This window comes from Ammospiza nelsoni, chromosome 15 (assembly GCF_027579445.1).
Source record: "Ammospiza nelsoni isolate bAmmNel1 chromosome 15, bAmmNel1.pri, whole genome shotgun sequence".
Taxonomy (NCBI): domain Eukaryota; kingdom Metazoa; phylum Chordata; class Aves; order Passeriformes; family Passerellidae; genus Ammospiza; species Ammospiza nelsoni.
In genome coordinates this window covers 12,421,187-12,449,060 of record NC_080647.1, presented here as the reverse complement: position 1 = coordinate 12,449,060, position 27,874 = coordinate 12,421,187, and the positions used below count along the sequence as shown (strand labels likewise).

Below are 27,874 nucleotides of genomic sequence, written 5' to 3'. Positions count from 1 at the left end.
AAGACAGGTAGGAAGGATCCACATGATAGAGTAGGCTGAGCCAGCACAGGGATGAAAAGAGTGGAATAACACGGTGAGAATGACAGACTTAGAAAAATGATCACTGGAGTAGTGTTCTCAATAAATATGAGTAAGACAAGGTTATATTTTTCAAGGCCAAGGGAAAGGATGTTGCAGTAATTGAGATTTGAGACGATGGGAGTTTTAGCTGTATGGACAGATTTAGACATAGTCTGACCATAAAGGGCTAGGGAAAGGTCTGAGTCAAAGATGATTACATACAGGCAGATAATAGCGTAATAGATAAAGTAGAGAGTACTTGTGGGAGAAGGCCTGACACTGTTTTAACTGTACTGAGCTGAAAATGACATTAGCATTGTCAATTAACCAGTTTTTATCCAGATGGTGCAGGGATTGGAGGGTGGAGTATTTGTGTGCTGTCTGGGCTGATTACAGTGGAGGCACCACAGCCTGCAGTACAGCAGTGTGCCACAACAAGGACAGGCTCAGAAATACAGAGAGAGCCTAAACATCCCCACACCCCGCTCATTATTGACAAAATGTAATAATGTTAATAATTTATGCTCTTGTAGATCATCAGTCAGGGGATTAAGGACATTTCTTCCAGTTCACATCACTTGGGGTGCCTGACCATGCATGTGTGGGATTCACAGGTCGATTGTGACTGAGTGCAGTGGAAGATGAAGTCACACAGAAGAGTCATAGGAAAGTACTAGAGATACAAGGTAAAGTTTTTTAGGAAAGCAAGTCAATCTGTATTGAGGAGGCATAGCTGGGGGAAAAAAGAGTGGAAAAGGTCCACTCTTTGAGCTGTGGTCACACTACAAATTACCTGGGGATAAAGTGGCTGGAGCAGAGACCCAAGGAGAAAGGTCTGGTTAATGCTGACTAGAAGCTAAGGCATGTAAAAAACAGTCCCTCAAAAATGCGCCAGTAGGTGTCTTAGAAATGTAGGAGGACAAAAAGGGACAGGTCAGTCACTGAACAAGGGTGAGTATTTCACTTGACAGATTCAGGTGGAATAATAATTGTGATCATTAAAGGTGATCTGAGCAAGAAGCTGTTTGAGACTTTGTCATCTGAAAGAAATGCAAAGGGCATAAGCCAGGTTGGGAGAAATCTGGGACAAAACTGATGGAGATAAATTTATGAGAACATTTGGGGAGAGCACTTTTAGTGATCTGAGTCATGATGTGTCAGAAAGGAGTTCTAGTTCTCATGATGACAGAGAAAAGCCTTTAAAACATGATTTGAATGAAACCTTGAAAGAATGATCAAGTAAAGGATTCTCTGTGTGTGCACACACATATGAATGTAGACCTGTGCATACATATATATACACATCACACTGGAATACATCAAAGCAAGACTTCAAAACTGCATCAGTGGATTTTTTAACTAATCTTTGCTGAGAGGATAATGTCAGAGGCAAAGGTATGTCATACCAGAAGACAGCAGACAAGACTGCTGTGAACATTTCATCTCTTTTTGCTCACTGCTTACTCCTGCTGCTTATTAATATAAAACACACAGTTCCATGCTTATTGTGGGAAAATATTTTTCACCCCAGCAACATTTTTTTCTGTCATAAGAGGCACCAGCCCAGTTCCCTTGTGTTTTTCTGGTTTTGATTTTCTATAGTTTTTGGAATTCCAGATGTAAATTGTTGATAATAAAGGTGACACCTAAAAGTAATGCATAAAATTATTGTTATAATTTTTGTCTTGTGGCTTCTTCTGAAAGTACTTCTCACCTTGTACAAATGCATGGTTCACCTCAAAGAGCCTTTAGGCCAGAGTCAGCTCTTCAGGTGGTGTAACTATTTGTTCGCAGAGAAGAAATAATGTACATACGCATGCCAAAATTAAACTGGACTAAAACTTTTCCAAGAAGACATGGAGAAGCAGAGGTGATATGATGTCTTTGATATAGTTGTTGGTACAATGTTTGTGAACTGGGAGGGGATAATCTTCCCCCAGAGGAGCCAGAGCCGGTGCTGGCCCAGCACAGGGGAGCATTGCTGGGTCTGTGAGAGCTGCTTAAACCGAGTATGGAGCTCCTAAGTGCTCACAAAGGAACCGAAGTTGTATTTTTTTTTAATTTTTTTTTATCAGCTCTTCTGTGGTATCCAGTCCTGCAAGCAGGGAAGAATTGTCCTTCCACTGATGCGGGATCAAGTTAGGGTTGGTCACACCACGGGAGAAGTTGGACACTGCTGTTTTGTAAAGCACATCTCGTAGCTCAAGAATGCGCTTTACGACATCAGAAAGGCTTGGCAATATCACAAACCCCCTTTCCTGAGAGCAGAGACCATCAGACCACAGAGAGTGCCCGATCTCCGCCCTGCCCTCCAGACACACATAGCTGCTCCCTGTGCAGGGCCAACAGGCCATTTTATGGACAATTTTTATTTTATTTTAATTTCACATGAACGACACCCCTGCCATTTGCATCACCAATTCTTTTACTTCCTTTAGCACAGTGTTTATTCTTATCGTTTACTCCTTTTATTATAGTGTTCATTGGTGTCCAGAGGGCATCCAAAAGGCTTGGCGTGTCTGATCACTCCATCAGCTTGATCCTTTTCACTCTGGCCGCACGTCCCTTTTCTCCCCTCCCCTTTCCCCGGGTGTTTCCTTCGGGGCCGCTCTGTGGGGCGGGGACGGCGGCAGCCGCAGCCCCGAGCGCCTCAGGGCGCCATGGAGCCCCGCCCGCCCTCACGGCCTGAGGGGCCGCTCCGCCCCGCCCCTCGGGGAGCCCCGCCCCCAGGGGTGACCGGACCCGCCCCTTCGTGAGGCCCCGCCCCGTTCCCCACAGCCCCGCCCCGCGGCCGCAGCTCCCGGCAGCCCCCGCGGTGTGGGAGGGGCGCGGGCCCGTCACGTGAGCGCCGTGTTCGGGCCCGCGGCGGCGGCACGGGAAGTGTCGGTGAGTGCCGGTGCGGGGCTGCTGTGTGCTATTGGGGCCCGGGAGTGCCGGTGCGGGGCTGCTGTGTGCTATTGGGGCCCGGGAATGTCGGTGCGGGGCTGCTGTGTGTTATTGGGGCCCGGGAGTGCCGGTGCGGGGCTGCTGTGTGCTACTGGGGCCCGGGAGTGCCGGTGCGGGGCTGCTGTGTGTTATTGGGGCCCGGGAGTGCCGGTGCGGGGCTGCTGTGTGCTATTGGGGCCCGGGAGTGCCGGTGCGGGGCTGCTGTGTGCTATTGGGGCCCGGGAATGTCGGTGCGGGGCTGCTGTGTGTTATTGGGGCTCGGGAATGTCGGTGCGGGGCTGCTGTGTGTTATTGGGGCCCGGGAGTGCCGGTGCGGGGCTGCTGTGAGTCACTGGGGCCCGGCAGTGCCGGTCAGTGCCGGTGCGGGGCTGCTGTGTGTTATTGGGGCCCGGGAGTGCCGGTGCGGGGCTGCTGTGTGCTATTGGGGCCCGGGAGTGCCGGTGCGGGGCTGCTGTGTGCTATTGGGGCCCGGGAGTGCCGGTGCGGGGCTGCTGCGAGTCACTGGGGCCCGGCAGTGCCGGTCAGTGCCGGTGCGGGAGCGCTGTGTGTCCTTGGGGCCCAGGGGTGCCGGTGCGGGGTCCCGGCGTTGTCGGTGTGTGCGGGGCCCGGGCAGTGTCCGGCCCGTGGCTCCCGTGGCTCCGGGCAGTGTCCGGCCCGTTTGTGGCCCCGGGCAGTGTCGGTGGGGCCCGCGGCTGGCGGGGCTCGGTTGCCCGCGTTGTTTGTGGCCGCTGGGCTCCGGCTTCTCCTGATTCCCACCCTGGTGTGCAGCATCCGTCTGGGAGCGAGATGTTCCTGAAGTGTGGCTCAGCAAAGTCACCTCTGAAGTGCAATTTTTGCTTTTCCTGTTCAGTCCTCTCCGCGATGTCCCGAGCGCTCTTGATTCAGGCTTTCAGACCTTTAAGCCGCTGTAGTGTTCATTTCTGACCGGCTTAAATGTTGTTCTGAGGCATGTGACTTCTTTCAGTGTTCACGACTAAAGAGCTGAAACCTTTCATTTCAGTGCAAACTTTTTAGTTGGTTTAAAGCACGAAACTATTCTTGAAGATAACAGATCTTCTTGCTGGTTTTTGTGTTGTGGCAGTCAAAAGGCATGTTTTCTGCTTTGTGTGGTTGGTGGATTTTGTTTTGTTGGTGTGGGTTTTTTCAGATGTGCGTGTTTTAAGAGCGTAAGAAAGGTGTTAGCTTTTTTCACAGCAGACCCCAGTGCTGCCTTAGTGCTATAAAAGCAGCATAGGCAAACTCAGTGTTAAAATTCTGAGAATGTTTTTTTTGTGGGTCTGTAGATTTGCTTGCCACAATAGGCACTGACAAAAACTGGATGTTTAAAAAGTAGCTTGGCTCTATGGCACAGCTTCCTTTCTAGGGCAGGAATCGTGCCCATTGCTTGCTAGTGGTCATAAATCTGTTTATCATTAGCCATATTCAAAGAACCAGGTATCTGATGGTACAGGAACAGTATGATGTGAAACCAGAACCTCTTCCTTGCTACAGTTTTCTTTTTAAAGTTAATTTTTATTTAGGTAGTTTAAAAGGTTAGGCTGTACAGTTATTAACAGAGCCTTAACACACAGAATTTCTGACACTGTGACTTCATTGCGTGGCAAGTGTCCCAGGAGATGAGCTATAGAGCTGGTTTCAATAAAATGTAGAATTCTCCCTTTTCGCACTGTTTATCATTCTGTGCTTGGTCAGAAGGAAACTTGCAGAAAACACTCTCACTGAAGACATGGGCACGTAGCATCAAGTGTGATCAAACCCTGTGCTATTGTATTCCTGTGTGTAGAGTTACAGAGTTAATTCAGACTGCACAGCTGATTTAATAAGTAACTGTAAAACTGTAGGTGTTGTGTGAGTTGTTTCAAAGGACACAAAATACTAGTTTCTCTAAGAACCTGAATTGGGTAGAAATAAGTTTTTTGTTTCATGGTCTATTGCTTCTGACTTTGCATAGCTTTTCATATGAAAGACATTCCTAAGTGTGTTTGGGAAAAGAAACTGGTTAACAACATTTTAAAACCAGCTTTAGAAGAGAAAGTTCTCAATTCCACCTATTTGATGCCAAACATCCTGACATAAGGTAGAACATAAAAAGAACTAGTACTGTTTGTTTCCTTTCTCCAGATTGTTTTTGATAGCACTATTCTGGGATTTTGCTTCCTTTCTGAAGTTTTCAAAAGTAATGTCAATTGAAATTTTCTGGCAATGCTAACAATGTCTTCCTACCTGTTCCATTCCTGTTAGGGACCAGCTACAGCAAAAATCTCAAATGTTGTAAAGCTGAAGGAATGAACCCAAGTTTCCTGATATCTGACACTGAAGTGGGCATCTGTATTTTATTCAACTGAAATGACTGGTTGAATCTGGACACTTCTGAGCAAGAGAGAACAAAAGTAAGTGCCTTTTAACAGACTGTAGTACACTTTTGTGTAAGATAGAATGTGCTTTTTCCCAACCATATCTAAGTAACTCATGTTAGTGCATGTAGTGAGTGGAAAGGCTGTACAGCACAGACTGGGATGTCACTGGACCCATCAGTGTGGGAAGTATCCAGGTTTTTATGCCCAGCAAAGACCCTGCTGTTGCTTGAAAGAGAGCACCTCCATGGGTGACTTAGGGCCATTCACTGGGCAGGGTAGTCCCAGTGTCTCCTTTCTTAGGGATGGAATCCAGCAATGATTTGTAAATGACTTTGTCATAGTCTATAAAATCATAGTCCACTTAATTTTCTTTTTAAAGTGCAGACCAGCTCAGAATGGTACTTTCTCCTTGGCATTGTGAGTATTCATGTAGTGGAGGAGGAGCTAAACAGCAGATGGCAGAGGATGAGTCTGATGGGTTGAACATGTTCTTAAAGGAAAGTTGGGAGGAAAGTCTGAGTAGGGGGATGTAGTTTTAACTGTTACGGTGTCATTTTTGAATACAGTGTATCATTGCATAACAGATGCAATTTCCATTTCTCCTGTGGAATCATCACTTAGTTCTTTAGCAACAGAACTACAGTGGCCTAAGGGGATGTCTTTCAAGAAGAATGAGCAGAGAGCAACTGAAGGCTTTCTTAATAGGAGACTGGGAAGCTGTGTGTGCTGTCCCTTAGGCTTTCCTGTCAACTGCATCAGCTTCTGACAATGTGGGAGGTATGCATTCCCTGCAGGGGATGAGAGGCAGTGAAAATAGACTGGGTGGGTTTAGAAAGCCACGGATCGGGATCAGCCTTCAGGCGTAGCTTTCTTACAGATGTAATGTTGATTCTAGAGGTAATCTGACAAATGCTTTCTTAAAAAACCCACTCACTTCTGTCATGCCACCTAATCTAGGTAGATTTAGCTGTTAGAGGAAAACTGCTTCCTTTGATCCACTCACAGAACTGAACTTCCACTTTAGAACTCAGCTACCAGAATGAATGTTAAGTAGCAGTCCAGGAAAAACGATAATCATGGCAAGGGAAAGGTAGTACACATAGAACAAATACAAGATTAGTAAAAAGTGAGCACAAGTGGACAGAAATGATTGTTAGCATAGATTGCAAGGAATAGAACTATTGCTGATATACAGGCCCTAGAAAATAATTATATGTATTACTACTAAAGAAGGTGTTGCTTTTATTTGTAATGGTGATACAAAGTATAAAACTTATCTAACTATCAGATCCATAGTGTTCTACTCTGTCACCTCTCCTTGTGAGAGGGACTTGTAATTCTCTTAAAGGAAAGCTTGCCAGGACAAAAGCTAGGATGTCACCCTAAGCTGTATTTTCAATATAATATGTAAGCAGTAAGCAATTGGGTTGATAATTAGAAAAAGTAACGTTATAGACATTTATGTTGGGTCTTGTTGAAAGTTGTGATTTATTTTGAAAATAGGGTGGGAGTTAAATTCCACGTTAAGACAGCAGAACAAAAAACTTCAAATGCAGACAGGAGAAATATCAATCCAGACAGAATTGAGACTTTTTTTTGCTTCCTCCAACTATTCTGTATTCAATACCTGCCTTCCATGTACAGACTACAAGAAGTTTTTCTTTTGAAGAACTTATTCCTAGAAGTGTGTAGGATCTGGTGGCTCTGAGAAATTTTCTGCCGAATTTTTTCTTTAGCTGCCATTTGTAGATTTCCGTTGTCAGGATACCAGTTATGGTTAGTATGAGATCTTCTTTCTAATATCCTGAAAACTCCCTACTATAGTGAGCCTGTACAATCTGAGTGGGCAGGCAGCTGCCACACTTGTAATTGGTTTGGTGAATTAGCAGTCACTTGACTGTTGTGAATTTTGTTTGTTTGTATTTGTTTGTGTTGAATCCTTTGGGGACAATGACTGACCTGTCAAATGCAGGGCTCATTAGGGAACAAGAGAATGCTTTTTCTGGGAGAGGGAGCGTTTCTGGCTCTTGACAAACAAATTCATCAGTCTGTGTTGAGTTGTGCAACTGCTGTACAGTTTAGCAGAGAATTGGCAACAATTCTGGAGTGCATTTTTCTTAGGGATGGGAAGCCTGGTGTAGAATTGGTGCTCAGCAAACAGCTTCAGTTTGAGAGAGTTTTTGTGATACTGTTTTTGAAGGATACAGGTTTTTTTAATATAGTGATTATTGATGATTTTGATTTAACTGACTTGGAAACCTCGGTGTAGAAGGGCAGATAAATTTTGCATGGACAGTATTCCATTGAAGCTTGCACTGCTGGCTTGCTTTGTGTGCTCTGGTTACACCTTGATGTGATAAGACTTTCAGAGAGACTTGAAAGCTCATATGGCTTCCCTGGAAAATGTAGATGTAGTAAGTACATGTGAATAGGCAATGTGATTTAGGCATTAAGGGAGAAGATCCACTAGTGGCATAATCTGGTCTCAGATCAGCAGAATCATGAGGATCCACTTGAGGGAAGGTGAGGGCTGTGACCTGCATTACACAGAGGTTGTGCTTGGAAGGATTTCAGACTGTAGCAGTGATGGTGAAGCAGAAATAGGAGATTCTGTGATCTGCCAATTGAGATAAGAGAGCAGAAACAACATCATTGTGGTTAATGATCTTGGACTGGAACATCTCTCCTGTGAAGAGAGGCTGAGAGTCAGAGATGTTCAGCCTGAAGAAGGCTCCAGGAAGACCTTGTAGCACTTTCCAGTACCTGAAGGGAGTCTAAATGAAAGATGGGCACAAGGTGTTTATCAGGGCCTATTTTGATAGGACAAGGGTGATGATTTAATGTAAAAGAGGGTCAGTTTAGACCAGTTAAAGGAAAAAGCATTTCAGGAGGATGGTGAAACACTGTCACAGGTTGCTCAGACAGGATGCCTCGTCCCTGGAAATGTTTGAGGGGAGGCTGGACAGGGCTCTGAGCGACCTGATCTGCTTAAAGAGATGCCCCTGCTCACTGCAGGGGGATTGGACCAGGTGACTTAGAGAGGTCCATTCCACCCAAGTAGTTTTGCTTCTAAATCTCCCCTGCACTGATATCTTTCACTATTGCAGGAAATTGTTGTTGGGTTTCTATCCTTTGGAAATATATATCAGCAAATATTTCTCTGGTGTGGGTTTTCTGTGGGGTTTTAGTTGTTTGCATATTTTAACTTCTTTGAATTTGGAATGCTCTGCTTTATGCTACTTCTTTTTTTGTAGCATTGTAACTTTGGAGACTTCTGCTACCTTATCTTTGTTTCTGAGTATAGTTCCTTTGTGCTAAAATACAACTGGTTAAATGAGCTTAAAAGAGATGTATTTATTTCTGTGGGTCTTACTGTGTTTCATTTTGTTTGGTTGGTGCTGTTTGGTATGGGACAGCTGATGTCTGGAAAACTGCCTTCATTGCCTTAGATCATTCTTGTGTCTTTTTTTGTACCCCTGTATGTCTTTATATTTTATCCTAAAATTTTATTAAGCTTTACTGAGATGAATGGCTACTCTTGACTCCATTGGATTAAACACCTATTTACTAGTGTTAGGATGCTGGTGCTTACTTTGGTGACTGATAACTTAGATGCTGCTGATGGCTTGACACTTCAGGACTGCTGTTTTTCCATATATATTTTGTAAAAGATTTATGTTGTTTTCTGCTTAATACTTAGAGTGAAATACTTTTCTTGTCTTTTTCCTTTGTAGTTGTCCTAGCCTAACTTTGATACTTAAAAATTCCTGAAGTTCTACACTATTCCGTATGTTATTTCTGAAATCCGCCCTATTGTGTATTACCTCATCTGTGCAGTTGTGGTTCTGACAGATGTCCCTTTGGTTTTAGTACTTTGTATTTTATGCTTTTAATTTTGTATGGGAAACACAAGGCAGTATATTCACACTGGCTTTGTATGCTGTTACTATAGCTAGGAAAACTCTACCAGCACACCTTTCAAACATTGCTGTGTTTCCATTCCCATCAATCCTAGGAAGCACAAGTATAAATATCATGTTTAATGAAAACACTGATTGCAAGTAGTTTGTTATTGTAAGATCACCAGAGCCTCCATTTCTTGATAGTGTTACTATATTAAGTTCTGATAACTTTACAAAGCTTTGTTTATCAGCTCAAGTTAAATCTAGTGAAATTGCTTTGTCTCTTTGCTATTCTAGATTCAGGAATCAATGTTCAACTGTTGCTAACTGCAGAATATCACAAACAAAGTTGCCTGATTTGTTTTAAATTTGCAGAGTAATTTTCTTTGTGTTCAGCTGCTGAGCTTTGTATGGTTATCAATTTTTTTTCAAGTCTAGAAGTACGCATGAGTACTGGGGAATAAATGTGCTTGCAGTGGAAAACTACTTGAAAGGTGTCTCCCTGTGTGGAAGGACTACTGCTGCTCTGTGATAATGAGAAACTTGGAGCTATTTTAAGACTGTGGTGGAATATGTTTTCTTGAATTGTTCATGGCAATATTACTTTGGGTGGTTGCCAAAAGCCGCTTCTACAATTAGACAGATTAAGAAATAATATAAAAAGTAAATATTTCATGTTAGTTTTAAATGTTTTTGAAAACTTGTTTTCTCTTGTTATAGAGAAGTCCACTTCCTTAAGGGTGTGTCCTTGTTTGATGGACACTTTTAATGAGAACTTAATCTTGTCTATTGTCTGAAGATCACAGATGCATAATCCAGGTTGGTAGGGACTTCAGGAGGCCTCCAGTTCAACCTCTTGCTCAAAGCAGGATCAGAACCAGCTTTTCACAGCCCTATCCAGCTGGGTCTTAAAAACCTCTGGGGGTGAATACTGCAACTTCCTTGCGACCTGTTTTCACAGCCTGCCTGCCTTACAGTGCAAAAGAAGGGCTTTGTTGTTCTTTTTTGCCCAGAAATCAAGCTGGAATCTATTTTGTTTTGATTTCTGTTGTATCTTGTCACTCAGCACTTTGAAGACCCTGGCTCTGCCTTCTCAGCAAGTGCCTCAAAGGCTGAGTGAGCAGCTGTGAGGTCCCACTGAAGCTGTCTCCTCTTCAGGCTGGACAATTCCCAGCTCCTGCAGCCTCTCACTGTAGGAGATCAGGTGCTCCATGTTCTGCTCCTCCTGGGGAACCTCAGCTGAACTCATTGCAATTTATCAATGCCTGTCTTGTACTGGGGGCCAAAACACTGTTCTAAATGCTGTCTAATGAGTGCTCTGTAACTAATTACTAGGACTCAGTTTACTCATGGAAATGTGGGTGGTTATAAATATGCTTATTAGTATTTGGAATTTTTAGGTATGACTAGATTTCAAAGCAAAATTTTTTAGCATTAGAAGTATTCTTCCACTTGCATACCGATTAAATTAACTCACATTAATTTTAGTGAAAATGTTTGATGGATTTAAAAAATACTGTCACAGATAACACCTTATCTTCATTACATATTTATTCAACTTGATTAGCTCTGAATAAGTCTAATTTGCATCATTGAAGCGTTGGAAATGAAACAGAGTAGTTGGTTGTGATTCTAGAGTGAAGTTTTCTATAGAAATTGAAGACAGATAATGAATTTATTTTCGCTTTCAAGTACGTTTAAAGAAATAGGTCTCAGGGAGAGTTGGGGGAATCTTACACAAGGTAATCTTGCATCCACAGAAACATAAACATCTGCAGCGAGACCACACATATGTTGTTTGCTAGAAGTGGCCTGGTGGGGTGGCAGTGTGGGGGGAAGGGGAGCTTTGTCCTGCTGTGTTGTCAGCTTCCTCAAAGAGAATTTTTTTCTGAGCACCTGACAGGATCTCTGACTATATATTTTAACTTTTCCACATCTCAGTGTGAATTATAGTCAGATTGTTTCAGAATCTTAACTCACCTCATGTAGTGCTGCAGTTCAGCCCAAACTTAGTGACTGTGCAGTGAGGGAAGGAAATAATAAAGAAAGCAAAGGAGCAAACAGAAGGCTTTTAAAACACTGGGTGCTGTTCCCTGTGTGAGCAGCAGGAGTACACTGTGATTGGGAGGCATGGGGAGTGTCCAAACCAGTTTTTGTTTTCCTGAGCTCTGGCAGTGGGCTGGCTCTGAGGTGAGTGCCCAGGTCCTGCCGGGCTCTCCCTGTGCCTTTGCTGCTGGAGTAGCTGTGTAAGATCAGCCAGCTCGGGTGTGCCGGTACCTGCTGCAGTCACTATTTCCATTTTGCAGTGCAGAGCTATTCAGGGCTGTCACATCCTTTAAAAGGCACTTTTCTAGGGCTTGTTTGTGCTCACTTGTCTCTTGTGGTTGGTGCAGCCTTAATTTAAATTTACGTGAGCGCCAGTTAAAAGCTGCAGTTATTTGGTCTCTGCTGAGATAGATAGAAAAACCGGGGCTGCTGTCTCACCTGGCATTTCTCATTTAAAATATAGAAAAAGGACACTTCATATGGAAAATTTTTTAAAACAACTTTGAGTAAATATGCTTTTTACATTTATAAAATCTTAAACTTCTATAAATTGAAGAATCTTATCTGAGCGAGTATTGGATGCTGACAAGTTGGCATGGCAATAGCAGAAGTTGAATCTACTTTATGGTATGTAAGATATTGCAAGGAAGTAAAAGCTGTGAAAATATCTTAATACTCTATGGGCAAAATATTAGACTCCAGTGTTGCAACAGTATTTCTGTGTAGTTTGAAAGGATGATGATTTAATTTTGATTGCTAATAGCTTTTCATTGAAATTGTTGGCATTGCCCTAAAAGTAGTTCAGGGCCTCTGTTTCAGTGTTTGGAGAAAGTTAAGATAGCTGGACACCCAGAAGGGAGGCAGTAACCTCTGTGTGCAGGGTCACACAGGCTCTGTGGCATTCAAAGCTTTTTTGTCTTCATTTCTTTAGCTGAATGTCTGTTCCTTTTTTTTTTTTTTTGGTGGAGGGATGTGATTTTTTACTGATAAACTGTATCACTGAATATTGCAATTTTAAACACAATGTCAAGTTTACTGTGTTCTTAATGAGAGATGAATGACTTGGGTAACAACACTGTAGAACCCACAGGATGTGGTGTTTCACTTTATTCCTGCACAGACACATTGGTGTACTGTTAAAGTAATGTCAAAGCATTTTTCCTCTTGTAGTTAATGTGTCTCTGTCACAGGACTGTTGCAGTGTCACTGTCAGCCCTCCTGTGACACAGGGGCATGGGCTGCTTTTCATGGTGCAGAGATCTGGCCAAACTTTCCCATGTTGCGAGGGGAGAGACAGTGCTTTTTAAAGACTACAGATTTGTGCAATAGAAACAAAGACTCTATAGTCTGTAATTGTCTTTCCTCCCCCAAACAAACAAACAAACAGAATCTCTTCAAGACTGCTGTGTGATGTCAGATCAGTTGATGAAGGGTGTGTGAGTAGTGAAAGGGAAGTGTTTTTCCCAGTGTTAGTTCTAAAATTCCCTTGCAGTGTTGTGAAATTAAGATGATGAATCCTCTGTCACACAAGATTCTGTCTTTAATTAATACCATTTAAAAATAAAGAACATCCTTTTTCTTTAAATACATGAAGGTTGTTCAGAGCAGAAGGCTGGACCCTCATTCTTTTGGTGTACTAGCTGCAGCTTCAGTTAGGAAATGGGGGATTGTTTTTAAACAGAAAAGTACTGTGGAAGTCCTTCTTTTCTTGTGTTTTTTAAATTTGAACCACATGAGTGTATTGACATGCTTGTGACTTCAAGAGCTGTGCAATAATACTCCAAGTAGGTAGCATTTCATAATGTGTGTATACAGTGACTTAAAACAAGCACTCTAATGTCTGTTTACTGAACCAATACTTGTATTCCAACATTGGAATTCCATTAGAGAGCTTGAGTCAGAATATTCCTTATAATAAAAGCCAATTGCAAAGCTAGAAATGAATTTCTTGTTAGATTTGGATGTTTTTGAATAGTAACCTTCAATTATGAGGGATTGTGTAATTTTTTGAATTACTGGTAGCTTGCAAAACATTCTTTTAAGTTCTTCATGTCCACCTGTGGACCTCAAAAGTCTAAAATCTGTCCTGGAAATAGTTTTGCAGCTCAGGAGGTAGTTTAAGTCTTCAATTTGTGTTTACTTGTCAGATACCCGGCATGGCCTCATCATCAACATCTAAATATAATTCAAACTCCTTGGAGAACTCCTCAAGTAAACAGGTAAGTGTAACTTTTTCCATATTTTGGTTTTCTACATCAGAGTTCCCAGAGAGCAATGTCTTGCATATTTGGTTAGAAAAACAAGCATTTAAATGGCTTCTTGAATGTGTAAACTTACTTTTATTGCTAAAATTCTAATGCAGTTAACTGAGATGATTTAAATATCTTTTGGAGTGGATGGGCAAAGTATTTGCTATCATAGCTAACTAGAGACTCCTTAAAATCAGTTCTAATGTACTTACTCTTATCCTTGCTTTCTACCTTAAAATATTCTGTGGCATTCCTGAAAATTTTGAGCACTTTGTTGCCTTTGATTCTGTATTGCAATTGCTAAATTATACCTTGCTATGTTTGTCTGGCTCAGTTTTAAGATGTTCATCTAGAGTGAAAAATATATTGAAACAATGTAAGTGACATGTCCCTCTGCTTTCTAATGCTGTGCAGCTGAAGAAAATGTAAGCAGGGTGCAAGAAAACAGTAGATTGTGTGTGATAGTTGTGAGTACATTGCTTAAGTAATTGCAGTTGATTTGTTCTTCCAAGCCCAATGTTCTTGGAAAAATAAATGCACACAACTTCCAGAGAACTTGTAGTATAGAGGTTTAATTCCAACTGAATACAAATAACTGACTGTTCTTTTAGGGGAAAGATTAAAACCTGCTTATGTTTCAGATCTGTTCAACCTTTAAACATTTCATAGTTGCATTGTAAGATAGTTGTGTGTGTTCCTGTTTTGGTTCAGTCTGTGAATTCCTACTTTAGCAAGACCTGTTCTTTGCCATGCAGGAATTACCTTTAAATTTGGTTGGTTTTATTTTTAATCTGATTGAAATAGTAAATAAACTGTGATGTGCTGTTGTGCTTCTCTTTAGAATCTAAAAGATGGAAGTAGTTGGGAACAAAATGAAGAAATACCTCGTCTGCCAGGGGAGACCAGGGTCACAGGTATGAAGCTCAGTAGTGCCTGATGCAGTGATGTTCAGCAGTCTGAAGATACAAACACTTGTATCTTACTGAATTGTCTTGTAATTTGGGCTGGGGGCAAAGTTCAGTCATGCTGATATGTCAGGAGTTTTTCAAAGAAATTGTAATAGATTCTTTTTGTCACTTATCACAAATAACTTTTAAGTGTTTAAAATCTTGGTTTCTACACATGTCAAATCTTTCCATAGAAATAAATTACCAAGTTGTGTCCTAATTGTATCTACAGATTAATCAGCACATATTGAGTGATGAGAGCTCCTCCAAGCTTCCTGAAGTCGAGAGAATTCTATGTTCTACCCACTGTGCATTGATACCTTGTGCAGTGCTGTGGAATTTAAGCCTAAATGTGAATTCCCAAAGTACCATCTTATGCTTCCTTGACACAAGAGGGCATGAGCAGGGCTTCTCTGCTCTTGTTGGCTTTTACATACACTGTAGCATGAGGGAGATTAATGTACTGTGTAGTTTTCTTTTTTTGATGGAAGCTCTTCCTGAATGAAAGTCTCTGTTGGAGTCTTTTACTTGTGCAGCTTCTCCCCTATGGCCAGATTTGTTGGGTGCATTTTTAAACAAGATTGGCTTGTGGTGATTCAGAGGAAGTAGTTTTGTTTTTAAGGAAGAAAGTGTGAGGGAGAGGGTGTGGGACTAAGATGGATGTATGATGTGATCCTTATGGAAATTGTCTGTGCTTTGGGGCACTGCACTGGATTAGGGCACTTTTTGTGGAGGGCAGATAAATAGATTGGGCTAAAGAAATAAGTGGACAGGAAGAAATAAATGGAAGTCTTTAATGTCATGGTTAGACTCAATGATCTTGAGATATCTTTTCCAGCCTTAACAATTCTGTGATTGTGCTTGCATTGCTTCACTTAAATCTTTTTTAGTGGTATGTGTTAGTATTTGATCTGTTGCTGTCCTTGCTGAATCACTGATGGCCCTACTCTGTTTAATTGCCTCAAATTGAAATGTAATGTTTCTCTGTAGCATGGTGAGTTCCCTAAACACTCTTCAACTTGAACTACTACTCCAGTAGAGAATTGTTTACAGAGTGGTGTAATAGTATCAACAATGTATTTGTTCTGGGGTGGTGAATAGACTGTGGTGCAGTAATAACAGTACTCCCTGTTCTGTCCCCCTGTGTAGTGCTGAGAAAGAAAACACAAATGTAACTAGGGAAGGCTGTGCACCTTATTTGGACAAGTTTAGTATATGAGTCTTTCACATTTTCTTAATAATTCAAAAATTAAAGATAAAACTCAGATGTATTACTTTCTAAATTAATTTACCTCTGAGTATAGCTCTTGTTTTATTTTACTGCTACTTAAGTAATACTGTCCTCAGCTCTCATTTTGTCTTTTCACAATCTTTTAAGAAATACTACATTTCTTACAGACAAGGATGTTATTTATATGTGTCCATTTAATGGCCCCGTTAAAGGAAGAGTGTACATCACAAACTACAGGCTGTACCTCAGAAGTGTGGAAAATGTGAGTAACATGCCACAATTACTTCATGGGATGAATTGGCTTTAAACTCTCTTCTGTTCCCCCCCACTGCCTTTGATTTATTTTGTGGCCAGTTCATTTGTTTTAGTTTTGCCACACATATGCTTGTGGGATTGCATAGGAGGCTTTTTTCTTGAAATGGTCTATAATGTTAATAATAACCATATCTTAATTCTGTAATGATTAAATAGTAATTGCCTTTGTGCCACTGAGGTATCTGTATTACAATATAAGTTCTTTAAAATTAATTGTGCTGTAAAAGTGTGATTTTTGCCTGGTAAAATTACAGTTCAATCACTTAGACTGAGCAGATACCTTTATTTTTTGTTTGTCAGAGCTTTTTTGATAGCTGTTCCCTTTACACTTTAATCTGTGATAGATCAAGGGCAGTAACTAATGATGTGCAATAGTTCTTAAAATGGCTCTCAGTAAACCAAGACTTTGATTGTCCTTACTGTTAGAAAAGAAAAATACTTTGAGCAGTAGAACCTTATATGGGTGGGGATAGTGGTAATGTGTTTGATAAGCAGTGACATGGAAGAGAATAAAATGTGCTTGTGATCTCTTTCATAATGTTTTGTTGCTTTTTTTTTTTTAATAAGGATTTGGGACTATTGAACTGAGGCCTTTCTGGCTGTAGCTAACTGTAGTAGTAATGTCTTTTTTCATTTAGCTCTGCTTTATGCTGTGTATCAATAAAGCAGTATAAACCAGCAGGGGCAATCAGTGTGGAGCAGAAGGCATCTCTTAGCGTGTTGCCACTGTTTTCTTTGCATACTGAACAAGGCATGAAATATTTTTGTAGCATGTTAAACTGGATGGCGCTCAAGGCTGTAGAGTGACTGTACAGACTTCATAACATGCTGGCAGAGGTCTGAGACTCAAAGGCAGAAACATGCTTTTGTTTCCTGTATGTATTTCATGTCTGCTTTCTATTCTGGAATGCATAAAAACATTTTGCTTGAATCTTCTTTTCGCATTAATCTTTTCCTTACTCAAACTTTTCTTGCAGGATCCAGTTGTGATATTGGATGTTCCCTTGGGGGTAATTTCCAGGATTGAAAAAATGGGAGGAGCTTCAAGCAGAGGAGAGAACTCTTATGGATTAGATATAACCTGTAAAGTAAGACTTCCCAATAATTAAGTAGGAAATGAAATCTAGAGGGTTTTTTCCCTCAGTGATTACCTATTTATAGGAAGGGAAAGTACATGCTTATGGATGAATTTAAAAAGAGCTTTTTGAAACTGGACAGAGAAATAACTTTTGTATTAAGGGCTGTTTAACTGTCCTACCTGCATGCAAGGAGAGGGATTGGTCTTGCTTTCCAGATCACTAATTGACAAGGTTTTGCACATCCGTTGTATTTTAGGGCATTATTACTGCACTGCTTTGTTATTTCATTTGTTCTAAAATGAATATTTTTAATAATTCTGGTATCTTTGAAGAACATCTCAAACAAGGTCTTTGTAAACTATAAAGCCAGTGAAAAGTTTATGTAAAAAATATCTATAGTATCACAAAAAATTGTCACCATGGAAAACTGTGGTCATATGGGAGTTCCCAGTGGATAACTCAGGGTCCTTTACTGCATTCACTGAGTGTGTCCACATTTGATTCTTAGCAGCTAATGCACGGATTGCTTATTTTTGACCCAAGTGATGAGAACATAGGAACAATGTATTCTACACAGATTATTGGCAAATCTTTCTTTCAAAAATAGAGTAATTCCCATCCTGCAAACTTTCAATAGCTCATGAGACTTTTTAGTGAATCAAATAGAGCCATTGCTGATGCTTCATGCCAAAGGACCGTTTGCAGCATGCAGAGTGTGGTACTGCTGTATTTGTACAATTCTTACACTCTATTCTGTTTTATGGGATAAGAAATAAACCTGAACATTCACGAGGGTTTGAGGTGTGTTACAAGCAGATTCTAAATCATGTTTAGTGTATAATATAGCACTTGTACAGAGAGAAGCATCTTACAGCTTTAGTTCACCTAACAAATTATGGCTTTGTTTCAGGATATGAGGAATTTACGGTTTGCATTAAAACAAGAAGGGCACAGTAGAAGAGATATATTTGAACTCCTCACAAAATATGCTTTTCCCCAGTCACATAACTTGGTAAGTTACATCATTTCTATTGCTGAGTTGTATTAATGCAGAGTTCTTGCCAATTAACTACCTATTTGAACTAGTAATGGCTACATCATGGCTGATATAAAAGTGTAACAACAGAATCTGGGGTCAGCATAAACTAAACAGCAGCTTTTATTTTATGTATTTACAACACTTAAATCCATATATTTTGTAAAATTAAGGATGTACTCCATATACACTACAGATCACCTCTGCTCCATACAGACTTCATTGCTTAGAAACTGCAAGTTATCCTCCCTAATTTGGGAATATAGGGAATACATACCTTACTTGACTTCTTGAAAACATTAATTAATCAAGCAGTCTCCAAGGCAATGGTAAGTATGAATCACCAAGGGTTTTACTTCAGGAGAAAAAGATATGGTAAGACAACTCTTGTTTTATTGATTAAACTAATGAAAAATATAACAGGAATGCATTTATGAATTTACAGATTTGTTTCAGAGTAAAAAAGTGTCTTATGGAAGAAATTGAGCAACAATGATGAAAGCTAATCATTATCTTCAATTTTTTTTAAATCCATGCACTGTCCTTATTGTGAGTGGTTTGACATCTCTTTAGTAAATGCTTTATTTTGTCCGTTGTAAAACTCAATTTATACTTTATTGGTGTGCTTTAATTTGGGATAATTGTATAAGACCACTGTCCACAAAGTATTGGGAGCTTCTTCTCTGAATTTTAAGAACTTTGTTCAAAGAAATGTTGAGTATACAAGGCTGCAGCAAGAATCTTACTTTTTTCCAGGAATGTATGTATCAGTCAATGGGATAGACTTTATAAACATTTAATTCTTTAAAATTTCTCTGCAGATATTTTCATTCTATACACAAACTGTGGAGTGAAAGCATAAGGGAAAAGATGCTTTTGCTTAGAGTAATTTGTATTGTTAACAAATAGGCCTTCAGAAATGAAACAGATTTTTACATTTGAGTAGGTGTGAGGAGCTGTAATCATAAATAAGATAGTTGTTAAAGAAGGGAATATATCTAATTCTTCTGTTGCCATTTTATCCATTTTAAAATAGAAAATGATTGAAAGGATGACAGGATATGTGAACCTTGAAAGTATGATGGAAAAGAAGAAGCTGTATGTGGAAATACCAAGTTATGGAGAGGTTCAGATCAAAAGTGTCTTCTAGACATCACAAGGTTCTGGCTTCTGTTGCAAGAGGGTTGTGGATTGGGTTATCCAGGGCACAGTCAAGTGTATTGTTGAGTATTTCCTGTATTGTATATTCCATCATGCCCATGCGGTCTCATCCACATTATCATGAGGAAGAGTGGTTTTTATTTTGAGGCTTGTTGTATGTAGTGAATATGGGCAAATCAAGTTGTGGCTGATTAATAGAGTGTCTTGTGGGATAATCCAGCTATGGGGCATGAATACCTTGGTGATGAGATGTGCACTTGTATTAGGTTTGTCATCCAAAAGGACCCAGAGATCCTGTCTGGTGATGGCAGTGAGTGATGTGTGGAGTTGGCCACTTCCTGCTTGATTTGCTGGACCTGTTGAACCCAATAAAGCTCATCATTATATGGCCCATGTGAAGGCTGCTTGCCAACAGAAATTAAGCTTAATAACAAAAGTCTTGGTTGAGGCAGTAGTAATTTGGCCCTTGGATTCAGTAAACACAGAAGTTGGGAAGATGGTGACAGTGTGGAGGAAGAGTGGCTGTACTTTGTCTCATAACTATGTCTGAAACAGGGCATGCCTGTTAGAAACCAGGATTACTTTGGAGGGAAATAAAGTGAGCCTGTGTTCCATCTGAAGTTGCAGCTGTCCTTATTTTCTAATGTCACAGTGTTGATGAGCCCTTAACTTCAGCATGAACTAAGCAAGTGTGTGATTTTTTTGGTGTGCTTTCCTTGTATTTTGGCAAGCAGTTTAAACTGATGCTGGCAAAGGTAGAATGTTTTTTCTGCCTGGTTTTCCATTCCTGTCTTGCTTTTTGCTGCATGAGTTTGAGGCTGCATGATGAACCAGATAGGGAAGTGAAAGGAACTAAAGTTAACAAGGAGATAAAAATAAAAGCTTTACTCTGAGTTACTTCCTGTCTTGTTAGTCCAAAGTGAAAGTGGTGTCAAAGCATCTCTGGGTGGATGTGAATGAGGAGGGATGATGGCACTGCTCCCTTCAGTGGCTGGTTCAGATGAAGGTTTCACTGTGTGACTGTGGCAGTGTTGGGACTTGCATGCCTGCCTTCCCCTTGGAGTGCAGCCAGCTCACTCAGGGAGGTGTTCTGCAGAGAATGTGCTGCAGTTCCCCATGACAGCTGAGGGGAGATGGAAGCCCTCTGATGCTCAAATCTGAGCTCTTGTTCTTCTCTGGTCTCCTCTCTACCTTTCAGTTGCGTGGTTGATTATTCTTCTAATATCAAACTGATATTTGTATAATCACTGAGCCAGCATAACTCACTTATCCAGCACAAAATATTCTGGTTAGCCCTATGCTGCTTTGGGTAATTTGGGGAGACCTGGTTTGAAATCAGTGTGCATCAGAACGAGTGCAAGAGTGGACATGTGAGTGGAGCAGGGAGAAGACAGGAGAGAAAAGAGGGGGGTGTCCTGGTTTTAGCAATTATAAAATGTTAATTTAGCTCGGACCATCTTGTGGAAATGCATCCTGGATGTTTAGCTGGTTCAGCAGCACTGATACTTGTACAGCTTTGCAGTGGAAAGATGATCTCACCTGACAATAAAGTTCTAAGGCTTTACTGTCCTGATTTTTATCTGTATTTTTATATTTTATATCATATTTTTATGTGATTGATTTTCAGCTGTAGTGGAACTTTATCCTTAGAGCTGATCCTAAACAGGAACTGGTAGAGATGCCTTGTTTCTATTTTCTTCATGTTGTTCCATTCTCGTACAAATGGATGGTAAATAAAACCCAAAAGATAATTTCTGAGTGCAGTGTACTTGTTGTTTTCAAGATTTGTCTCCATCACCATCCCAACAGCAGTGTTTGAGAGCCTGTAATAAATCACAGCTGTTCCTCTGTGCCTCAGCATTGTCCTTGGTGCTTAGTTCCAGAAGCTGATTTTTGTTTGCCTCCAAATAGGCATACAAATAACCTTGAGCATAGGTTGGGTTCAGATATCCTTGAATCAGTAACACAAAGTAAAATCTGATAGCTCATCTGACTGACAGCTTAGTTGATGGGAAGCAAGCAGCTGCTGTTGCTATTTGCAAACTTGTGCTAATTGAAAGAAAATTGTTGCTGAAAGTGTTTGCTTTTTTTTAATGTTTGAAAAAATAAAATAGCCAACCTCCCCCCCAAATGAGATGTTTTAGTACACCACAAAAGATGAGCTATATTTGTCTCTGTTGTTTAGTTTCTACCTAGCAGCTGCTTCACTTCCTGATCTTACCATGAAAGTACGCATCATCATTTTTACAAGATTGGTCAGCACCAGGGTATCTGCACAGTGTGTGTTTGTTCCTAACCCCAGTAGTTCTGTGAGGCTCTGGTGGCTGTGCTGGATGACTGGAACTGCTCCTCCTGGCCATGTAAAATGTCTGAGGGTTGGCTCACACCAGTGCTGCTGGATCTGCAGAGATGGCTTCAGCTGGAGCAAGGCTGGCAAAGGGGTGGCAAGCTCTGACAGAGCCCCTGAATTGGCAAAGAACCCCTTGGCTTGAGGCTTTGTTCCCCATGTCACATCAGAGCCAGGGCAGCAGTGGTGTGAGGTGACAGTGTTCACAAAGTTATACCAGCACTACAATGTCTGCCCTTAGGTTTTAGATCAACAGGTAAGGTGTAACTGGCTAGGTTGTAATAATGGCATACTAAACACCATTAATAATGGCAAGGATAATGATATATTTATTTTTGAATACACTGAGAAACTGTCGGCCTTTACGGTAAAGGCTGAGTAACAACATAGTAATTTATTATATGTAAAAAGGATACATCAGTGAGTTAGAAATAGAAAATGCAGCTGATTTTCTTCAGAAGGTGTGTGGCACCTTCTTGTACTAGTTTTGCTGCTTTCTTCCTTTGCAATGCATAAAGATTGGTGAAATATTTCCTAAAATGTATCTACACTGTATATTCATGTGCAAGTATAACATGTATTTTTATGCTGTGATTCCATAAAGAGTAAATATGTAGCTATTGTATTTATATTGATATTTATATATTTACATTACATTTATATTGCCAGACTGCTTGTTAAGCTGTAATTGTCAGATTGCAGATGCTTTCTCCTTTACCTCACAGAACTATGTTGTGTTTTGAGCAACCACTGTATTACATATTATTTTTGTGCACTACATGGGAAGGAGAAATTGAATGTTAAAGACAAGCACTCTGTCTGTAGGAGGCTTAAAAATAGAGACTGCATTGAAATTGTGGGTTAACACCTGCAAGGAAGTAAACTATTATTTGCACAGTGAAGCATAAAAAGTAGCTTACCAAAAATGTTAAGCCTTGTCTGTATCCTTCTCTTTTTTTAGTATAGTTTTAGTATAGTATTCTTTAATATAATATAATGTAATATCATAAAATAATAAATCAGCCTTCTGAGAACATGGAGTCAGATTCTCATCTCTCACCTTGTCCTGGGGACCCTCACAAACACCATAAGGCAGGACTAACAATGATAAAAAGGAATTGAATTCTGTGTGTGTAGAGGGAAGAAAAAATGAATGGAAGTCAGGGTGGAGACTCTGAGTACCTAAAGTATTATTTGGGGAGAAGGAGCATCTAGGAGGGATGTACCATAGATTAGAAGGGAAGATGTGTGGAGAAGGTATAGAACCAACCAACTTTTACTTAGTGTGGTATTTGAAAGGCTTTCCAGTGTGAGTGATGGTGCCCTGAGAGGGGCTGGCAGGGTTCCTGCCTTGGGGGCCATCCCATTCAAGTGCTGCTCTGCTCTGACCTTGCTCTGCCCTCTGCATCTGAAGGCTATAAATAAAATACCCACCCAGCTGCTCTGTGCCCAGTGTGAGACCTCCCTGCTTCCCTCCCCTCATGCAAGTGTGTGTGTGAGGGGCTCTAATGTGAAGGAGCCTGTATCCACAAAAAGCTAAGCCATGGAATTTTACTGAGATAGCCCCTCTCAAATTTTACATCAGGTGATACAGAGAACCTATGCATGTTGTATTGTGAATGGCAGAATTTCTCCTTCCTATTTATTTCTGTTCCATTTGCCTGCTGCACTGTAGAATTTCACTCAGATTTCATGTACTGTGAGGTGAAAGCTTCAGCAGTGTCGAGTCAATCAAGACATAAATATACAAACATACAGCATTTAATCTGTAATCTTGGATTATTCAGGACAAAAGTAGAAACATATGGGTCATTAGTGCAGATGTGAAGCTAACCTGAACTATAGCAAACCCTTCTGGGATCTAAATATGTGTTTATCACCTTTGCTTGTTGACTATAATTTGGTTTATCAGTTTGGTTGCATTAGAATAATAAAATACCCAATGCAATAAAAAATGTTATTCAGTAGAAATTACTTCATATTGCTCATTATCACATTTTCTTTCAAACAAAAATAAGTCATGTTCAAACGTGCTAAATAAGGCTTGTACTGACACAGGTCAGAAGATGTCAATGTATCCAAGCATATATCTTATGTTAAGTATATGATTCTAATGGTTATAAATGTGGGTTGCTTGTTACAGTCAAGGTGAACTGTAGTTCAAAATTTAATAGACCTTTATGAATTGAGTATGACTGTATATAGAGTATTACATCTGTGTGTCTCCTACTCTGTTTTAATGACAACATAACACAGCAATAATTGTGTATTTTGTTGGGAGAAGTGGGCTTGAGGTAGGGTCATGATTTTACTGTATTTCAGACTCCAGCAGTTAGGCTGGACTAAAGCTCAGGCCATCTTCACTGAGTGTTTCAAGTCTTATCCTAGAAGCTATTGGGTGGTGGGAATGGAATTCAGATCTTTAATCTTTTGGTACAGTGAGTAAGAATTTCAGTAGTCACCAGATCACCTGTGCAGTCTGTACACATTGGTGCACATCCAAATGTGTGCGTGTCAACCTTTTGCTAAAATTTAGTTAATGCTTACAGAAGAAAAATAATTTTTAGTCATCAGATTTTAGAGATTGGTAATTTTAAAATACTATTCTTGAGTGGTATAACGCAGTTTTCTCTGAAATGTTCACATAGAAATCCGAGTCCAAATTTTTCTCCATACACCTTTGCGTTCTTGGCAGTGTTCTGTGATTTGTGAAGACTTCAGGTTTTTGCTGGTTGATCTATTCTACTAAAGATTTTTTTTTTTATTATTGAGCAACTTAGGAGGAATTTTTAATACCTGAAATATCAACAAAACTGATGAAGAATAATTGTGCACCTAAACAGCTAAGGGCTGTGTGACTGTAAGCTTTGGTAGCAGATGTGGTAAAGCTGCTGTAGCCAAGCATTTGAAATGAATCATGCTGTACATAGTAGGACATTGTTCTTTCAGAAAGGATTCGATCCGTCCCCTCATGCATAATAAATTTAACCCTGGTTTTTAAAAGATGAAAACAAAATGCACTTTTTCCTCTGTCCTGTGGATTTTTTGTGGGTGGCATGAGCAGCATACCTGCCATTTATTTTTAGTTCAGAGCAACACCTTTTTTATTTTTGTCAGTAAAACCCTGTTCTGTGTATCAGCTATCACAGTGCACTGTAATAAACTCATGAGTTTTACTTACCAAGGCTTCAGATGGGTAATTTTTACTTTCTCATGAGGAAACTTGCAGTAAGTAGGAAATTAAATAAAAGACTTATTCCTGCCTTCTAGACATCTGAGGTGACCTGTTAGGATTCCAGTGTTTCTGTTTTGTACTGTTCTAAGATTCTCCTTTGTCTCTGGGTCCCTGGTGAATTCTTAGCATAGTTGCTCTTTGGGGTATAGCAAATTCCTTTGGGAGGAGGGGATGGTTCTTGTGTGTAGCTGTGTATTAACAGTTCAGCAAATCAGTTGCATCTACTGCTTCAGATAGAGATATTCCCATTTTGCTGTATTCCTTGTTTGCAATTAAATAACATTTTTCACGTTTTAAATAACTTTTGATGCTTGCATCTACTCTTAATGAAATGGAGCTTTTTTCTGATAGAGTAGATGTCCACCTCTTCATCTTTTCCCTCTGTACCACTTGACCACTTGAGGGCAGTTTACTTAGTAAAAATAATTTGTAATATTTGCTTGCACTGAAGGTCTGCCTCTTTAAAAATTGTAAAGACATTCAGAAAACAAAACTAGGCAATGCATTGTTTACTTCTGCAAACTTGCCAATGAGTGCACTTGCTCTAAAATAGTGATTTAATTAAAAATTCTAATTTGTAAAACTAGTGTCATAAAGCATCTTGAGTGAGCAGTAACATCTTTTTAAAATATTTGTTTACTTGAACTACATGAGGAAAAACCTTCTCCTTTTGAGGGGGATTCAGTTTTGTGTTTTGATGTGAGCTGTTCAGTGTTTAAAGCAGTGTAACTTATTGGGCTGAGCAGGATTGCCCAGAGCCTTCCTAAGGTTCAAAGCCTCCTCCTGGGGGTGGTGCAGGTTTGAAGAATTGCCTTCTCTCTGGAGCTTTGTAGGTGGAATCACAGCACCTTAGACCACAAGTTTTTTTCTTGCTTACTGGGTTTTCTGCATGTGTTGGATGTTCAGTTTAGTGCTTGGTTTCCCCTTTTAAGGTTTTTTAATAGCTCAGGGACTTTCAGCTCTTTTATTACAGATGGGCTATGATGGGCTCTGCACTGTTTCTGCTCTGGGTGCTGTTGCTCAGTTAGCTCAGGACAACACATAGTCTGTTGTGTTTTCTTTTTTTGTTTTTTTTTTTTTTTTTTTTTTTTTTTTTGTTTGAAACAACTTGGTTTCATGCTCCTTTTGGTGTCTGGAGAGTTTTTAGGCCACCAAAATAAATTTTCTCACATTACTTTTGCTTTCATCCTAAACTATAGAAACAAACCAAGGGAGGGGAAAGGGGTTAATTAGGTAATACAGCCCACTTGGAATTTGTTGGAAGGAGAAGGAAGGTAAAAGGTATGAGGACTTGCTGGAATGATCAGTGAGGCTGCTCTGCTGTATAAATAAGTTGTGAGAGCAAGCAATAAAGTAAGTAAAAAGTAAGTAGTGTAAGCAGCCAACAACTTCTTTTTGGCAGCTTTGTAGAGTTTTACAGTAATTGGGATTTCTCTTAGTAAATATCAGTTGGCAAGAGGATGCAGAAGGGCAGCTGCTTCCTAATGGCAATGAATAGCAATTAAAACCTTTTTCCACTTTGAATTTAGCATCTAATGTTGTATGTTGTAATTGAGACTGTGCCTATTGGAGAAATTTGGTGAGAAGACGGTGGTTTATTTAGTGATAATGTGAAATTTGGGAACTAAACCATTCTAAAATATTTCAATCTCCTGACAGTAAGAAAGAAAAAAAAATCCAACCAGTTAAACTTTATAATTTCTTTCTTTATTTTTTTGTTACTTGTTCTTTGCTCCATAGTCTTTCACATACTGGATAGAAATGGAGAGAGTGTGGCTGCCATGGAGCAGTCAGTCCTATTTTGTAGTGAGCATTAGGGCATAACTGATGATGAGCCTTCATATTTGCCATTTGCAGTCAGTTTGGTGTAATAAGCTGCTTTTATATCTTACAGCCTTTTTTTGCCTTTGTAAATGAAGAAAAGTTTCCTGAAAATGGGTGGATGGTGTACAACCCAATGTCTGAATACAGGAGACAGGTGAGTTATTACAGGTGCCATTGCCTGGTGCTTTTACATCTCCCAACTTGCATAGAGGAATTGCTGTTTGTACATTTCTCTTATCAGCTGTTGGGAGAGGATGGAATTGCAACTTGAGGAAAAGTAAAGGAAAGAAATAAAACTCTTGAGCCTTTAAAAAAACACTAGAATGTCACAGGAAGGTAATCTTTGCTCTTTGAAGGAAGTTATTGATGCCTCTTGCAATGTGTCACTGCTAAGTGAGCACAGGTAGGGAGAATGTGGCAAATATGTAACTGTAGTGTCCTAAACATAGCTAGGATTTGTTCTTCTTCCCAAAATGAAGTGGGGAAAAAAATCCAGCTTGTTTTAGAAACAGCATTGCTTTACAGAAATTACAGATATCTTTTATATAATATAAAATGTCTTTTATATAATATATAAAATACAGATGAGTATTCTTCCTTGCTCTTTATGTGATCTTGGAAAAATATCAATGAAAGAGGATGATATTTCATTTTAAAATGTCTGTTAGATAACTAAAGTATGACATTAAAAAATTACATAGCAAACAATAAGAACTTCCTTAATTTTTTTACCCCCTGTAGATTTTTGGTTCATGGTTAGAAGCCTAAGGCCCAAAAAAGGTAAAATACAAACACCCACACAAAGCCCACTGTGCATGTGTGGAGGACTTATCAGTATTTCTCCTGGAAATGCCTTACTGGTCAGAGTGCAACTAGATGATGTTCTTTCTCTGTAAGAAAGTTACCCTGAATCTTACTTTTAACTTGATGGTAGTACCAGGCTACAGGGAAGAAAGGTTATAGTGTGACTTTCTCCTCCACAGTCTCTCTTCACCAGGCAAGGTGGAAAAGCAGAGCTTTAGGCAAGGAGAGAAGGTAATTTTCTTTCCTCAATCCCACATTTGAAGAAATATATCTCCTAGTTTCAATAACTGTTTTGGAAGTTACTATAAGGCTAGAATTGTGTGCATAAGGGTATG

The 27,874-nt window shown here is 40.0% G+C and overlaps 1 protein-coding gene across 2 annotated transcripts in view; it reads left to right on the top strand.

The window, feature by feature from the left end:
• Positions 1–2,890: 2,890 nt before the first annotated feature.
• Positions 2,891–27,874, top strand: part of MTM1 (myotubularin 1) — a 41,714-nt gene continuing 16,730 nt past the window's right edge. For both annotated transcript variants that reach the window (XM_059482819.1, XM_059482818.1), the window contains exons 1-8: positions 2,891–2,946; positions 5,248–5,396; positions 13,459–13,530; positions 14,402–14,474; positions 15,906–16,000; positions 17,031–17,141; positions 18,043–18,144; positions 26,806–26,889. In XM_059482819.1, coding sequence (XP_059338802.1) covers positions 13,468–13,530; positions 14,402–14,474; positions 15,906–16,000; positions 17,031–17,141; positions 18,043–18,144; positions 26,806–26,889 — 528 coding nt within the window. In that variant the 5' untranslated portion in view covers positions 2,891–2,946; positions 5,248–5,396; positions 13,459–13,467. The remainder of the gene's footprint in view (positions 2,947–5,247; positions 5,397–13,458; positions 13,531–14,401; positions 14,475–15,905; positions 16,001–17,030; positions 17,142–18,042; positions 18,145–26,805; positions 26,890–27,874) is intronic.